Source organism: Carcharhinus amblyrhynchos, chromosome 27, assembly GCF_965287045.1.
Source record: "Carcharhinus amblyrhynchos chromosome 27, sCarAmb.v2.hapA, whole genome shotgun sequence".
Classification (NCBI taxonomy): domain Eukaryota; kingdom Metazoa; phylum Chordata; class Chondrichthyes; order Carcharhiniformes; family Carcharhinidae; genus Carcharhinus; species Carcharhinus amblyrhynchos.
The window spans coordinates 29608747-29625747 of NC_137350.1; the positions used below are offsets into that span (position 1 = coordinate 29608747).

Here is a 17001-nt window from a genome sequence, read left to right on the forward strand (position 1 = left end):
AAGAAGTGTGGTAATATTTCCAAAGCAGTGTAAGGGATGTATCACACTATGTGACGTCTGCATTTTAGCAATCTGGAGGTACAGGGAAGGCCTGTATATACTTGCAAAACAGTTCTTGAATAAAGAACCTGTGTTATTGTGTTACTGGTCCCACCTTGAGTGGTCGGGCCTTGTGTATGGTGGCAGCTATCACAAGAGATTAAGGAAATACAACCGCCAGCATGCTCCTATATGCAGTCTAGTCTATGACTAAAAAAGGCCACGTTGAAATCAGTGTTGGCAACTGAATCACTCACTGGGGATGAGTTGGCCTTGCCAGCAAAGCCCATACCCTGAGAACATATTATAGAACCCTACAGTGCAGAAAGAGGCCATTAGGCCCATTGAGTCTGCACCAACCACAATCCCACCCAGGCCCTATCCCCATATCCCAAATATTTACCCACTAATCCCTCTAACCTATGCATCCCGGGACACTAAGGGGCAATTTAGAATGGCCAATCAACCTAGCCCCCACATCTTTGGACTGTGGGAGGAAACCAGAGCACCCCGAGGAAACCCATGCAGACACAGAGAGACTGTGCAAACTCCACACAGACAGTGACCCGAGCCAGGATTTGAACCCAGGTCCCTGGAACTGTGAAGCAGCAGTGCTAACCACTGTGCTACTGTGCCGCCCTTCAATTCTACATTCTATATTCTTAAACGGTTCTTCACTAACATTATATTTAATTACAATTTGGATATTGGTGTGGAGAGTTCAACATTTCTGACATTGATGCAGTGCCAGCATTAGAGCTCTGGTTTGCAACTCAACCATTGCTCTAAGCTCCTGGAATTCAATGGAACTCAATGGAATTTTTTTCCATTGAGACATAGTATCGCTACAGTGCAGAAAAAGGCCACTCAGCCCACACTGCTGTATCTTCGTAAGCCCGCCTGTGGCTAATCCACCTCACCTACACATTGTGGGACACTAAGGGGCAAATTACCATGGTCAATCCATCTTATACACACATCTTTGGTGTGTGGGAGGAAACCCACACAGACATGGGGAGAATGTACAAACTCCACACAGACTGGCTGGAATTGAACCCGGGTCCCTGGCGCTGTGAGGCAGCTGTGCTAACCACTGTGCCATCCCAAGTAGGGGTCTCCATAGAAATATTGACGTATTGCTCTGGACCTGTGCAGGGAACAGAGTTAATGCTGCAATGCAACAGAAAAACAAATATAGGAAGATTCAGAGATCAGGAAACCCCTGAATACCCTGGGATCTTTCCAAGGGTCATAGTTCAACAACCCATGATCCGCCACTGCACTAAGGCAAAATGCGGCAGAGACCGGAAATCTGTAATAAAGACAGAAAATTCTGGAAATGGTCAGCAGGTCTGGCAGCATCTGTGGGGAGAGAAACAGAGTTAACGTTTCAGATTGATGACCTTTCTTCAAAACTGAAAAGAGATAGAAACGTGAGAGTTTTTAAGTCAGTGAAAGGAGCAAAATATCTGCGATTGGCTGGTGGGTGAGAGAGATTAAATAACAAAAAGATTTCTTGATGCAAAAGCCCAAGAGAGTGGTAACAGGTATGGAAAAGAGACAAAGGTTGTGTCCAAATGTAGTGTGAATGGCTACATCACAATAATGAAGATCACCAAAATAAATTATTTACCTTCAGAGTGCCATCCAAAAGATTGTCACTGGCTGTGTGACCCGGAGAGTCTAGGAAGAACAGTTGTGTTTAGTTACGAGTGGGAGGTAGTGGGTGGGAGTCACAGAATAGAATCCCAATGGGGCCGAATGGCCTCTTCTGCACTATGAGTCTGCACTGACTCTCTGACAGACTATCTTACCCTATCCCAATATCCCCATGCATTTACGACAGCCAATCCACCAGACCTAAGTTTAAGTTTATTTTGTCAGTGTTACAAGTAGGCTAACATTAACACTGAAATGAAATTACGGTGAAAATCTCCTAGTCACCACACACTGGCACCTGTTCAGGTACATTGAGGAAGAATTTAGCATGGCCATCTAATCAGAACGTCTTTCAGACTGTGGGAGGAAACTGGAACACCCGAAGGAGACCCACGCAGACACGGGGAGAACGTGCAGACTCCGCACAGACAGTGACCCAAGCCTGGAATTGAACCCAGGTCCCTGGCGCTGTGAGGCAGCAGTACTAACCACTGTGCTACCGTGCTGCCCCATAACCTGCACATTTTGGAGTGTGGGAGGAAACCGGAGCACCCAGAAGAAACCCCCACAGACAGAAGGGAAATGTGCAAACTATACACAGTCACCCAGGGCTAGAATTGAACCTGGTCCCTGGAGCTGTGAGGCAGCAGTGCTAACCACTGTGCCACCCAAGTATGTGTGGTGAATCTCTATTTTCAATAGGCGATAAGCACTAGCATAGTTTTCTCATGATTATTACACTGGTGTATCGTGTCAGTAAGATTGATATTTTTATGGAATTACTTTGGTAATGGAATACTTCTATTGGAGTTAATTTTTAATTCATTCGGTCAGCATTTATTGCCCACTCCTAATTGCCCTTGAACTGAGGCCATTTCAGGGTCAACCACATTGATGTGAATCGGATGAGGATGGCAGTTAAAGGGGCATCAGTGAACCGGATTTTTTTTAAAGCAACAATGATTGCATGGTCATCATTAATAGGCTTTTAATTCCAGATTTTTACTGAATTCAAATTTCACCATCTGTTGTGGTGCGATTCGAACCCGGGTGCCTGGGATATTACCCTAGGTCTCTGGATTACTTGTCCAGTGACACTACCACTACACCACCGCCAACCCAAAGTGCTCCCACACATCCCATTAACAAGTAAGTCACTATTAATATCATTATGCAGGGAGATTCCACAGTGGAGACACTAAGCTGAGATTTAATTAAGCACTGTATTTAACAAAATACTTATCTCGTGTAAGTTCTACTGATGAGGCCTGCCAAAGAGTATTGCTGAGTTTTATACTAGCTGACCCCATTCCTTTTAAGATAGTGCTTGGTAGAATTTCAAGATTTGGCATCCTGTTACAAGGTTATGAATTAGTTATTTATTCATCAACTTGGGGTTTGAGCTGCTGTAAACAATATTTGGCAGACGGAAGGACTTAAAGGAGTGCAGTATTTCATCAATAACCTTCTGGCAAATACGCTTAAGTTGAGGTGATAAATTTCTTCCAAAATTCTCCTCCTCCTGGATTTCATGAAGCAGGACAATGCCTGAGGAAATTAGTGTCCACTTGGACGTTTTCCAAATCGAGTCAATGAGATCGATTTTGCTTTCTGTTGTTCCTCCAATTCTGAACTCCTGTTTGTCCTTCACAAGAGGTTATTACAGAAGGTCAGGGGGCATGGAGTTGGAGGTAGGGTGTTAGCGTGGATAGGGGATTGGCTGTCAAATAGGAGGCAGAGAGTGGGGGTCAATGAGTACTATTCGGATTGGCGGTTGGTGACTAGTGGAGTGCCCCAGGGGTCGGTGCTGGGGCCTCAGCTATTTACCATTTATATAGATGATCTGGAGGAGGGAACCGAGTGTATGGTGTCGAAATTTGCTGATGACACCAAGATTGGTGGAACAGCAAATTGTGCGGAGGGTGTGGAGAGTCTGCAGAAGGATCTAGATAGGCTGGGCGAATGGACCAGGAACTGGCAAATGGAATTTAGTGTTGGCAAATGTGAAGTTGTCCACTTTGGTAGGAATAATGGTAGGAAGGGCTATTACTTACATGGCGAAAAACTGCAGCATGCGACGGTGCAGAGGGACCTCGGGGTCCTTGTGCATGAGTCACAAAAACCCAGCCTGCAGGTGCAGCAGGTGGTCAGGAAGGCGAGTGGGATGCTGGCCTTCATAGCGAGGGGGATTGAATATAAAAGTAGGGAGGTCTTGCTGCAGCTGTATAGGGCATTGGTGAGGCCGCAGCTGGAGTACTGTGTGCAGTTTTGGTCGCCGCACTTATGCAAGGATATTTTGGCCTTGGAGGGAGTGCAGAGGAGGTTTACTAGGCTGATACCGGAGGTGAAGGGGTTGAACTATGAGGAGAGGCTGAATAAACTAGGCTTGTACTTGTTAGAATTTAGAAGAATGAGGGGAGATCTCATTGAGATATATAAGATGATGAATGGGATGGATAGGATAGAGGTGGAGAGGCTCTTCCCGCTCAGAAGGGACAGTAGGACTAGAGGGCATAGCCTCAAGATAAAGGGGGAGCAGTTTAGAACGGAGTTGAGGAGGAACTTCTTCACTCAAAGGGTGGTGAATCTCTGGAATTCTCTGCCCGTTGAAGTGGTGGAGGCTGCCTCGCTAAATATATTTAAGACGCGGGTTGATAGGTTTTTGATAGGCAAGGGGATTAAGGGTTATGGGGAGAGGGCGGGAATGTGGAACTGAGACACAACAGATCAGCCATGATCTTATTGAATGGTGGGGCAGGCTCGAAGGGCTAGATGGCCTACTCCTGCTCCTATTTCTTATGTTCTTATGTCCTTATGTTAATTGCTTTATCATTGGCGACTGTGCCTTCAGCTGCCAGGGCCCTAAGCTCTGGAATTCCCGACCTGAATCCCTCCATCTCTCTACCTTTCCTTAAACCTATACTGTTGGGCCAGATTTGATCCTCATATGGCTTGGTGTCAAATTCAGATTGTGGGCTAGAGTACCCCTGTGAAGCACCTTGTACTACTCTGTAGGTGCTATATAAGTGCAGCTCAATACTGTTGTTGTTAAGGCCTTAAAAAGGATCAGTTGCCTCACCGCCCTTTCAACACCAGCAATGCACTGGCTCCATGTTGAAAGGGCCCTATGATTAGGTGGCCAAAGGGCATGCCAGGTTCAAGCAGAATGCTTCTTCAATATGAAAATTGGGATCCTGTGCCATCAATGGCCTTTTGGCTAAGATCAAGCCCAAGATGGAGCGCAATACCTCATCTAATCAGCTTGGATCTTGTTTGCCTCCCTTGTGGGGACTTTGAATTGCATTCAATTGGAATCTGAATTTGGATTTTGGAGCAAGCAAGGAATGGGTTCAGGCTTCCCCAGTCCACTCTGAGCATTGGCTTTGTGACTTTAAAGATGGAGTAAAAAATATCTTTGAAAAAATTACTCGGACTCCACAAGGTTATAACTAGCTGAAGTCAGGTTTTGATGGGTGGCGGAAGCCAAGAGATCTACCAAAGCTATGTGTTGAATATTTGATTGCCACCTCCAGAAGAATAGGAGTGTATAGCAGCCTCCACCTTCAGGCTAGCACTGCCCAAGGAGCATCCCCCTTGCCTCTGACTGCTTGAGTCACTGTCTGTGAGGAGTCTGCACATTCTCCTCTTGTCTGCGTGGGTTTCCTCCGAGTGCTCCGGTTTCCTCCCGATTCTGAAAGATGTGCTGGTTAGATGCATTGACCCAAATAGGCACCGGACTGTGGCGACTAGGAGAATTTCACAGTTACTTCATTGCAGTATTAATGTAAGCCTTACTTATGACCAATAAATAGACTTTAACTTTTAATCTTCGATAAAGATTAGAAATCCTAACAGCACCCACGTTGATTGTAGGCGGTAACAAGCCTGCATTGGCAATTGGATAGTAAACATCTGCCCTACTTGATCCCACTGCCTCCCCAGAGTGAAAATTGGGTCTAATAGGATGGAGGCAGATGTGCGGGGAACATTCGCAACTTAAGAGTCCTGCCTCGATAGTGAAAATTCACAGCTGTGATATATTTTCAATTTTGGTCCAAATAGACCCCTGCAATCTTGCAACAAATACCTTTGTTCCTGAAGTTATGACCATTGTGGTGATGCTCATGATCCACCTGCAGAAATAAACATGTCAAATTGTTAAAGGAGACAGGAACAAGGGGTGTGATGTGGTGATCAGTAACGTATGAGAAAGATACTGATGGGAGAGATTGAGCTGTGTAACTTTCACTCCGATCCTGAAGGCACTCAGATACACATTCAAATGTGATTTCTTAATTCTGAAGCAAAACGATAACGTTGCAGAGAGACGGGAGAGAAACACGAGGACCCAACTTCGACTGTCATCCAGCAACCGGTTTGAGCAGATCAAAAACCATACACCCTGTTACTCTCTTTCATAAGGAATGTAGCTTGAGAGACCGAATGCCAGCCAGGATCCTGGGAGAATTTCCGGCTTACCTTTGCAAAGTGTAACAGGATCTTTAATGACCTGGACAGGCAGAAGACGGGCACTTCCAACAATGCAGCACTCCTTTCATGTTGCATTGACGAGTCAGGCTAGGTTATACACTGGAATCCTGGTGCAACTTCCATGCAGAATTTTCTGACTCAAAGACAAGTGTGTGTGCTATTGTCAGAATCAAACTAACACACAATGCCAATGCAGAATCTGAGATGGACTGCTCTCTGACAGAAAGCTATTTGTAATCTCTATTGCTCTGTACTGTCTTTCTGTTCATCTACGAACCTTTTGGTACCATTTTCATAGAAATCATAGAATCCCTGCCGTGCACTAGCAGGCAGTTTGGCCCATTGCGCCAGCACCAACACCAATCCCACCCAGGCCTTATCCATTTAACACCCACTGCTCATCCCCCTGGCACTAGGGGGCAATTTAGCATGGCGAATCAATGTAACCCGCACATCTGTGGAGTGTGTGAGGAAACCTGGAGGTTGGAAAGTCCCAATGGACCTGTGTTGCTGACCTTTAATAAGGCTCCAAATAAGCCTAATCAGCTGCTTGCTTGTTTTCCCAAGCCCTGAAACATCCCTCCCTCAAAATGGTGACACTGGCAATAGTGCGAGGAAACTAGCGTGCCCCCTGGAGCCAGTTCCGGGCCCCTTCCACGCCCATTCTTTAATTCAGTTGGGCCTGAGCGAGAGAAAGAGAGAGAGAGAGAGAGACCACAAAGTCCCTCGCTCCCTTGTGTATCCAAAGTCCCTTTCGCTTTACATTGGAAATCAAGACGACTTGCATCGGTTCAATTAGATGTTAAAACCAAATACTTGCAGGTATTTTGCAGTGAGGTCTTGGCGGAACAGGGAAAACTCTCTGCAATGCACAAGAAAGGAGCAAACTTTAGACATATCGAAACACCATTATGAATGGAAATGAGTGAATTGCTGAATGGGGCTTACGTTGTAGTAAAACGATCCCGGAATTCCTGGTGGGCCTGGAGGTCCCGGGATACCAGGAACGCCTGGTGTACCTGGAATTCCCTAGAATGTAACATTTGAGAGATAAAATAATGTGTTAACTTGGTTAATGAAAAAAACTGTAAGGTTAAATTCATGAAGATGCTTGGGATTTGAGTCATTTTCTCCTCATGTTCTGATGGCCCTCAGTGGGTGGAATTTTGCCACCGCCCCCGCCATTGAAGACACCCCTGTCGCTGGAAAACCCAATGGCAGCAGGTGAGAAATGATGAGAAACCCTCATTTACGATTGCAGGACTGGAAGATCCCACCATCAGCCAATAGTAGGCCACCACAAAACATGCCAGGGCGGGGGCGTGGGGGTGTGACAGAAAATCCCACCCAGTAACATCCAGTACAAATCCAATACAAGTCAAATGCGCAAAGAACTCTAATAAACATGGTTCTGATCTTTTGTCTCAATCACATTGAAGTGCATCTCATTTTGCTTCGCAGCAGTACAGAGATGACACACGGTTTCAAAGCATGCAATGGGTTTCATTTACAAAGCTTTTCAATATCCCTGTGATCACAAAATTGCCCGGTGCTTCTCCCAGCTCCTAGCAGGTTATGTGGTGTGTTTACTTCAGCTCTGACTGAACACCCAGGCTTGATCAATCAAACACAGTGAGTTTGCTGAGCTACCAGCTGCATGTAATCAAACACAGAACAATTAAACCATTGAACGCTACATGCAGCAAGCTGTGCTGCAAGCACTGCCCTTCAAATCCAGAGATCTTGATGTTGTAAACTTCTTTCTCAATACTGGTAGTAATTCTAGCAGACGCACAGATGTTCCGAAATACAATGTCAAGAAGTACAATACCACTGATTGTGAAATGTTCTTTTCTAGAGATCTCCATCACAGCAGCTTGGGATAAAGTAAACATTTTGCCATTGCACAGGTATTTTTTAAATTCCAATTTTTCTGGAAGCGATGGCCTTTGCTAAAGTACCTCTCCCGGACACGAGTTGATATCTTACCCAAGACACACTGCCTCAGTGGGGTGGAAGCCGCAACTGTCAGCACTTAACTGCCTGACGAGTGCAAAAGCTGGATAGGGCTTCTGTGCAGGCTGAAGGTGAATAAGCCCCTGACTTCGTGGTCAATGGGTTGAAGCCACCTCTGCTCCATCGAATCCCAGCCATTGTGTCACAGTGGATGAAAGTATAGGATGCAATACAATGACTAACTAATGCCATAAATATATCAACTATATATTAATATGAAATATAGATTCACCAAACATAAATTGACAATAGAGAGGGAAAGAGAGAGGGAACCACTCTTTTTGGCCAACCAAATCAAATTAACGAAGGGACAAATTAAAATGGGAAGCTCCCAAAAGGAGGGGAATTGCCCGTGACAAAGGTCAAAGTGGAAAGGAAACTTATAACGATCAAAGTGTGATTAAAGGGGTCAATAATGCACCCCAGTCCCTGTGGTGCCCAGCGGGCACAGAAAGCATTAACACTGCCCTCGGAGACCGCAAGCTGCCTCTCCAGGAACACCCGCCCTCAAATGTAGCCAAGGTAGAGGGGCAGACTGTCGAATCGGGCAACCCTTTTGGTCATCCGCTGTTTGAACCAGTTTATGGCAAGCTTTGTCAGGCCCAGGAGCAGGTTCATGAGAAGGTCCTCCTCCTTCTCTGCCTCCCTTGGCATCAGGTGGAGAGAGAGAGAGAGAGAGGGAACCTTGACTGGCTTTTACTAACCTAATTCAAAGATGCTGTTGACTCATCAACTACCATTCACACTGAGATCAATTCAATCAATCTGCCATATGGATTTAATCTGAGACTTTATTGGCCTGTCAGGCTTGATGAAAGCATTTGAAGTGCAGCTGGGTATCTACATTGGGAATGTGTTAACTGCAATCTTCCACTATAGACCTAATCTGTATGTTAATTGTTTAATAGCACCCACCAGGATATATAAAGGGGTTACACGTGGCACTGGGTGTTGAGGTAATTAGGCAGCGTTGTAAAAGAGAATCAAGTGAGTTTGGGAAGAAGCTGGACTTGCGTATCTTTTATTACTGGACTGCAACTGAGAGGCTTAACACTCTAGAGGAATTCTGAAGTCCATTAAGAATCTAAATGGTCCTTTGCCACTGCTAACTTTCCTGATTTAGCATTTATATTGACTCACACAAGGAGCTGTCCCATGTCCTCCTGAAGCACCACGTTCTCCCTTCTCCCCCTTCAGTCCTGGTCGACCCTGTCAAAATGGAAGAGAATCAAAAATCGAAAAGTAAGGTGCTGCAGATGCAGGAAACCTGAAATAAAAGCAGAATTTGCTTGAAATACTCAGCAGGTCAGGCGGTATCAGTGAAGGAGAAACAGAGAGCTGAATATTTCATGGAAGGGATGGCATCTGACTGAAAAGTTCCCTGTTGCATTCACCATGGCAATGTCTCAACCAGTCAGAGCCAACTTGCCAGCCAATCAGCACTTTTTCCTCATACATTATAAATTGTTGTGGCCTTTGAAATTTGGTATTCTTGCACATGTCCTGATGAGTACAAGATCAAAAACTTTGAAAGCATACCTCTTTTTTCAAAATGTAGAAGTAAGGAAGTTATGTTAAATCTGTATTAAACCTTGGTTCAGATCATACTTAGAGTGCTATGTGCAATACTGTTTGTCTAATTACAAAAAGGATATAGAAGCACCATAAACCAATGTATTATTTACTTTAAGAAGTCTCACAACACCAGGTTAAAGTCCAACAGGTTTATTTGGAATCACGAGCTTTTGCAGTGCTGCTTCTTCATCAGGTGAGTGGAGGTAGATTCATAAACACAGCATATATGGGCAAAGACACAATTGCAAGATAATTACAGATTGGAATTTCTTTGTGAACTAACCTCCACTCACCTGAGGAAGAGCAGTGCTCCGAAAGCTCGTAATTCCAAATAAACCTGTTGGACTTTAACCTGGTGTTGTAAACACCAGCATAAAAACTGGTTAGGCTTAAGGGCCCATTATAGTACCATATGTTCAATGTAATCCTATCCTTACCGGTCTCCCAGGCAGGCCAACTTCTCCCCTCAATTTCTCCAGCATCTGTGCCAAAACCAAAAAGGAAAATCAGTATTAAAATGTTCCACACTGATTTGAGTCCTTTAAAACAACAGCCAAGCATTCCATCAACACTCCTGCGTTCACTGTCTTGTGAATATACTAATGCCTTATTTGCATTGTCACACCCAACTGTGTGGGAAGATACCCTGGAGTTGTGAGCAAATGTTATTTGCTGAGCAAATCAAATACCAGAGGGAAACTTGTCTTACTGATCATAACCCTTTTCTTTTGTATTCTGGAAACAAAGGGAAAGAAACTACTGACCCCAGGAGCATAGAATTCCAGTATCGCTTCTTGGATTTTAAAAATAAACAAAATTATTAACAAGAAGGAAGGAAAATTTAAACATACAAGTTCAAAGCTACACATTTAAAACAGTGTTACAAAACATTCCCAAAATGAAACAATTTGGTCAGAAAACACATGTAAACATCTTCTAGGCAACATTCCCTTTTAGATGTTTAACTGTAAAAATCCAATAATATTACCCAAGGCAAAACTGCTGTTACTGTAGCAAAGTAATATTACAGATCTCCCAAACTCACTTCCACTCTGCTGTGCAAATCCAAGAAAATCCAGAAACAAGAGTTTCTGAAACCATATTTTTTTCTGGTTTTTGAATACCTGCTTTAGATTTCATACCTACCAGAATTATCTTCAGGGTGCCTTCTTCACACACCCAACACAACTCAATCACTCTACTTCAATATTCTTTTTGCCTTTCAATTTCAATTCCACTGTACTTATACCTCTTGAACTCAACTTTTTCAAAATATAAAATCTTTCATGTATCCCTACTGCCTCTCCTTTTGGTGTAAATAAAATTTAGAACCTCCCCTTGTTTAGTTATGAGATCTTTGCAAGTTGTAAATGTGCCTTTCTCTCCTTTGAAAATCAACAACTGAAAAGTCAAGTCATTATCTATTATCTAATGCAAATTTCTAAACCTAACCCCTTTACCTATAAATCCATTTTACCATGGCCTCTTAATGTAAATATATGCATTTAGCACTTTCACCCCTTTTATCTTTCAACTCTCCCGGACAAGTTGTCTCTATCAACCTTTCTCCAGCTTAATTAAATTATTTATACACGCAGACAAACAACCTTCGTTACAGAATAACATAACATTGCCCAAAAATACAAATAACAAATCCTCACAGCATCCAGTGAGTTGGGTGCTGATTTAGACAATAGAGGTTGGGGCATATTAAATAATTCAGTCTCAATTTTAAAGCTATGCTTTTTGCTCTTATTTACATATTTCCATTATAAATTTCTATGTCCACAAAATGAAAAACCCCTATGTAAACTTATCATACTATAAGTGTAACTTTGTACCATTGGTGATGCTATAGCTCCTTCACTGCAGGGAGGTTTTCATATTAGGTAGCATTTTGACAAATTTACATGGGCTTTTTATATTCTAAATTATATAGGAGAAAAAAGGTGTTGCAAGCAGACATAATTTTTTTAATGTATTAATATATGTTAATACGCCTGCCAAAAATCTGTAATGAAATATACTTTGTTTTTAAAATTCTATATAATTGTGTAAAATAAGGGGGAGCAGATTTAGGACTGAGTTGAAGAGGAACTTCTTCACCCAAAGGGTTGTGAATCTGTGGAATTCCCTGCCCAGTGAAGCAGTTGAGGCTACCTCATTGAATATTTTTAAGGCAAGGATAGATAGATTTTTGAACAGTAAAGGAATTCAAGATTATAGTGGGCGGGTGGGTAAATGGAACTGAATCCATGAAAAGATCTTATTAAATGGCAGAGAAGGCTCGAGGGGCCAGATGGCCTACCACTGCTGCTAGTTCTTATGTTCTTATGTAAATGGACTGAATAAGTGTTGAGTTTATTTGTTAATGTGTATACAAAGATGGAGGATGTTAATGCTGTGAATTTGACACATCCCATTGCACTATTACCAAGAACACTCCATTTTAAGTATGACTTGAAGGAAAACTTCCCATTGACTCAACTCTGCGCCTTGCTGCAATTGCAATCATTTTCCATGCCCGAACAGTCATCTTTCTGAGGGCGCTGACCAATTAAAGACAACGGGTAAGGGTGAAGTCCGCCAACTAAGAGGGGTAAGAATTATTTGACTTCTGTAAAGAAGGTTCAGAGATTTGAATTCAATCAACCCGGCCCTACCCACAGCCTAAGTTGCCTAAGACTTATTTCATGCAAAACCTTTTTCAAAAAGAGAGAAAAAAACTTTTATTCTATCCATTTGGAGCAATTGATTGACTTGATTTGAACTAAAGGGTTGATTTGAAGTAAACCTGGGACATCAGAATAGCTGCCGTGGATCCGTAAGAGAGTGAAATGTGTGATGACATTTACCTGATCGAAAGAAGTGTCAAACACTTGGGAACTGGGTGGTCCTGGGGGTCCCGGTGGGCCTTGGGGTCCTGGCTTACAGACACATTCTTGATCACAGACACCCTGTTCCACACATCATGAAAAGAAAAAGAAATGATTTATCACATACGAGGGACTGGATTATTGTCCTCGAAAATTATACTCAAACCAGCTTTGTTAGTCAGTCTCCATTACCAATGCATGAAGAGATTAAATAATCACTTGGACAGCTTTCAAACCTTTAGAGTGCCAGAAAATAAAAAGAATATCTTAAAACAGATATGGTTTTATTCTTAATGATATCAACGTGGTTTTTATTTTTTAATGGTATAAAATTACTTTGTTGTCTGCAGAGTTGTTACACTCCCCCATCCTTCAAAGGATTTAGACTTCTCATCAATGTTTATGAATATTTACCACATGGACTTGCAGCAGTTCAAGAAGGCGGCTCACCACCACTTTCTCAAGGGCTATGTAGAGATGGGCAATAAATGCTAGCCTAGCCAGCACCACGAATTAATTCTTTTAAAATGCCATCTTGACTCAATTCTAAGGCGGTACGTTTGACTTTCCATCAGAATTTCCATTTCTCTCTTGGGAAAGTAGGCACCTATCTTCAGTCTGGCACTTCCACATTGCAGTATAGGATTAGTTGCATGGAGGGTTGAAAATATAACCAAAAAATTGTTGTATGTGTTAAACATAGGGAATCTGCTACAGTCACTTTCATCATGCACTAGGCTTGTTCATTAGGGAATATGGATGAGACAGCAGACCCGATCCAAATGGTGCTGGCATCTTCACACCTGGCACAGAAGTCAACAAGGAAGGGTGAAGTCTGCCAATTAAGAGGGGTAAGAATTGTTTAACTTCTGTAAATGAGGTTCAGAGATTTGAGTTCAATCAACCTGGCACGGGCGGCATGGTGGCACAGTGATTAGCACTGCTGCCTCACAGCACTAGGGACCCGGGTTCAACTCCGGCCTCGGGTGACTGTGTGGAATTTGCAGTTCTCCCCATGTCAGCGTGGGTTTCCTCCGGGTGCTCTGGTTTCCTCCCACAGTCCAAAGATGCGTGGGTTAGTTTGATTGGCCATGATAAATTTCCCCTGGGTATCAGGGGCGATTAGGAAGATAAATATGTGGGGTTAATGGGATAGGAGCTGGGTGGGATTGTTGTCGGTGCAGGCTCGATGGGCCAAATGGCCTCCTTCTGCACTGTGGATTCTATGACTCTATGAACACAATGTGGTTCGATCATTGACAGTGAACTCTGACTCCTGAGTGAAGAGTCAGCACAAGATCGCCATATCTCTTATCTTGGGTGGATATGTTCTTTGGGTTCTTGATCAGGTTCCTGGATGGAATTTATTCATTTGTGGGACATGGCCGTCATTGGCTGGCCAGCATTTATTGCCCATCCCTAGTTGCCCTTTAGGGCAATTGAGAGTAAGGGCAGCAGATTTCCTTCCCTAAAGGATATTAGTGAATCGGATGGTTTTTTTGATATCAACTACCAGACGGTGGCGCAGTGCTAACATCATTGGATTATTGGCTAATGCTCTGAGGACAAGGATTCATGCCCCAAAATAGGTGATGGAATTTAAATTCAACTGGAGTTGAAAAGCTGGTTTCAATACTAATGATCATGAAACCATTGTCAGTTGTTGGAAAAACCAATCCGGTTCATTTTCAGGAAGGAAATGTGCCGTCCTTACCTGGTCTGGCCTACACGTGACTCCAGACCCACAGCAATGTGGTTGACTCTTGGCTGCCCTCTGAAATGGTTTTGCAAGTCACTCAGTTCAAGGGCAATTAGAGAAGGGTGAAAATTGCTGGTCTTGCCAGAGATGCCCTCATCTCATGGGGGAATGAAGAAAAAAAGGTCAGGATTATACTGCAGGCACATTGGAGAGAACAAATCACCATCTGACATGATGAAACTTTGCAGAATGATGTAACTTATTGTTAGAGCAAATCAAAATTCCCCCAACTATTCACACAGTTAGATTTGAACTCAGCCACTTAGAAGGTGAAGCCACGAGGCCAAGGGCTAAACTTCCAAAGAAAATTTGGGAGACTTCATACTAACCATGAGCCCTGGTGGTCCAATGGGGCCTGGAATTCCAGGAAGTCCAGCCGGTCCAGGAAAACCCTAGAGTTGATAGGCAGAAAGAGGAGATTTTGTTTTATCAGTCAGAGAGCAAGATTTTTCCATGTATTGAAATATTTGCAGTCACTATTGTGTTTCTACTTGCTTGTTGTAATTTTTATACATTTGATTTGTGTCAGTGCAATGTAGTGATGACATTAGTTTTTAAGTATGCAACAGCCTTATTTACACGCTTTAAATTACCTCTGCAATCAATATAATGTCTACACTCTGGCTTACAGCCCAGTTTCTCCTCCACCCTTCTGTTCACTTTAGCTCTAAGCCAACACTCAGGCATAACCAATCAAGCACAGTCAGCATACATCAGAATGGACTCATGTAAGTGAATGTAGAATAATTAAACAATTGAAGACTACAGCAATGCATAATTAAGTGTAGCTCAGTTCAGTAATAGCACTCTTGCTTCTGTGTCAAAAGGCTGTTCAACTATCTCCTCAGAGGCCTATGTCCCTTCATCAGACTCCCTTTATTTACAAACTTATCTCCACTCCTAAGAACGCTTCAGGTACACAGACAGAATCTGGAGTGTCAGTAGTCCTCCTCATTGAGGTCATTACAGTAGTGAGTTCAAATCCCACTCCATCGCTTGAGCACATAATCAATAGTGACTTTTCTGTGAGGTACTAAGGGAGTCCTGCACTGTCAGTGGTGCCACTCATAAACATTAACCCAATCTGTTGTGCGTCAGATAAGTAAAATTGTGTCTCGCAGTCCTCTTTTTGAACTGGAACAGTATTCCAGCCACCTCAGGCATGACTAAGATCATCAAGTGTAAAGAAAAACCAGCCTCCTCTTGCTCGATGCCACTTGGGGTTGGCACACCACACTGGCACACAGTAGGACTGCATCATTCAAAAGTAACATAACACATGGTAATCTGATGGCTAAGAAGTTTCAGAGTGTAGCCCCAAAGACCCTGCTCCAATGCCAATCACCCCTATCTCAAATCGGTGGCTAAAGAAGAAAACTACACTGTCATCTTTTCTAATTATTGACGGGTTTACCATGAAGAGATAGTATCTGTAGACCAGAGATAATTATCCAAGGCTGGGAGAAGCTCTTTGTACTATCTACCTTACAATCAACACAAAATAGTCTCTTAACCACCAGGTTGCCAAGACATGTGTTACTTGTCAAGGTTACTGTCATTATTTTTGTTCACTGGTTAAGGGATAAACAACAACATGTTTAAAGGCTGTACATAGGCTTGCAGCCTCGTGGCTGCAGCCAACTCCCAAGAATGTTCTGGGACAGAGACCCCTGCTTACCAGGGTGATCCCCTATCCTGCTCCCCAATTGGTTCCCTGGGTCATGCAATTGATCCTTAAAAGGGATAATCACCATGGTTACAGCATTTGAACTGGCCTTTGAATCAAAAGGATTGACATGGGCCAGAATTCTCTGGCTGTTTGCTCCAGCAGGATACTCTGGTCCTGCCGGCAGTGGACCCTTGCCTTCGGGTTTCCCAGTGGTTTCGGTGCCTTCAGTAGGAAATCCCACTGACTGTGGCGGGACTGGAAAATCCTGCCGCCAGTGAACAGCACACCACCTCTGACCACCATGAAACACGCAGCTGGGAGGCCAGAGAATCTCACCCATCATGTGTCTGTGCAATTGAGACAAATGATACATTAAAAGTCTGAACGAAATAATTTGAGAGAATAACAAAATAAACTTACCCGTTCACCTGAAGGACCTGTGTCGCCTTTCTCCCCCTATAGCCACATAAGGAATAGCATTAAAATCTTAACAGAGCCAATGTGATTGAGAGACTCCAGCTTCATGGTCATCCTAATTTAGTTGAAAACAATGATCACCTCCAACAGAAACAAGAGATTTTCTTCCCCAGTTACTTCCTTTGCAAGTTGTATGATTTGATTCATTTTCCGCATGTCTCAATTCCAGCCACAATCCCAAAGTTAGCAGACAGGAGGAAGCTCAGGTTGTGTGTACAGGGGTCTCTGGTGTCCATTCTAAGAGACACAATGGTACACCGTTCAGGTCATCCTGCTGCCTTAAGGGAATGTCTGGAAAAACACCACCCACGTACAGTGGCTGCAGTGTGTACGATATACAGAATGCAGTGCAGCAACGCACCAAGGCTTCCCCCGTCTTCCAAACCCATGACCTCCACCACCGAGAAGGACAAGGACAGCAGATATGGGGGAAAACCACC

General features: G+C 43.5%; 1 protein-coding gene across 1 annotated transcript in view; it reads right to left on the reverse strand.

The window, feature by feature from the left end:
* Positions 1 to 17001, reverse strand: part of LOC145359024 (uncharacterized) — a 100257-nt gene that overhangs the window by 17691 nt on the left and 65565 nt on the right. Inside the window, exons 15-23 of the mRNA XM_080213377.1 lie at positions 16505 to 16540; positions 14745 to 14807; positions 12636 to 12737; positions 10218 to 10262; positions 9346 to 9414; positions 7138 to 7218; positions 7010 to 7051; positions 5786 to 5831; positions 1673 to 1722 (exon numbers count right to left, since the gene is read on the reverse strand). Of these exons, the coding sequence (XP_080069503.1) occupies positions 1673 to 1722; positions 5786 to 5831; positions 7010 to 7051; positions 7138 to 7218; positions 9346 to 9414; positions 10218 to 10262; positions 12636 to 12737; positions 14745 to 14807; positions 16505 to 16540 (534 nt within the window). The remainder of the gene's footprint in view (positions 1 to 1672; positions 1723 to 5785; positions 5832 to 7009; positions 7052 to 7137; positions 7219 to 9345; positions 9415 to 10217; positions 10263 to 12635; positions 12738 to 14744; positions 14808 to 16504; positions 16541 to 17001) is intronic.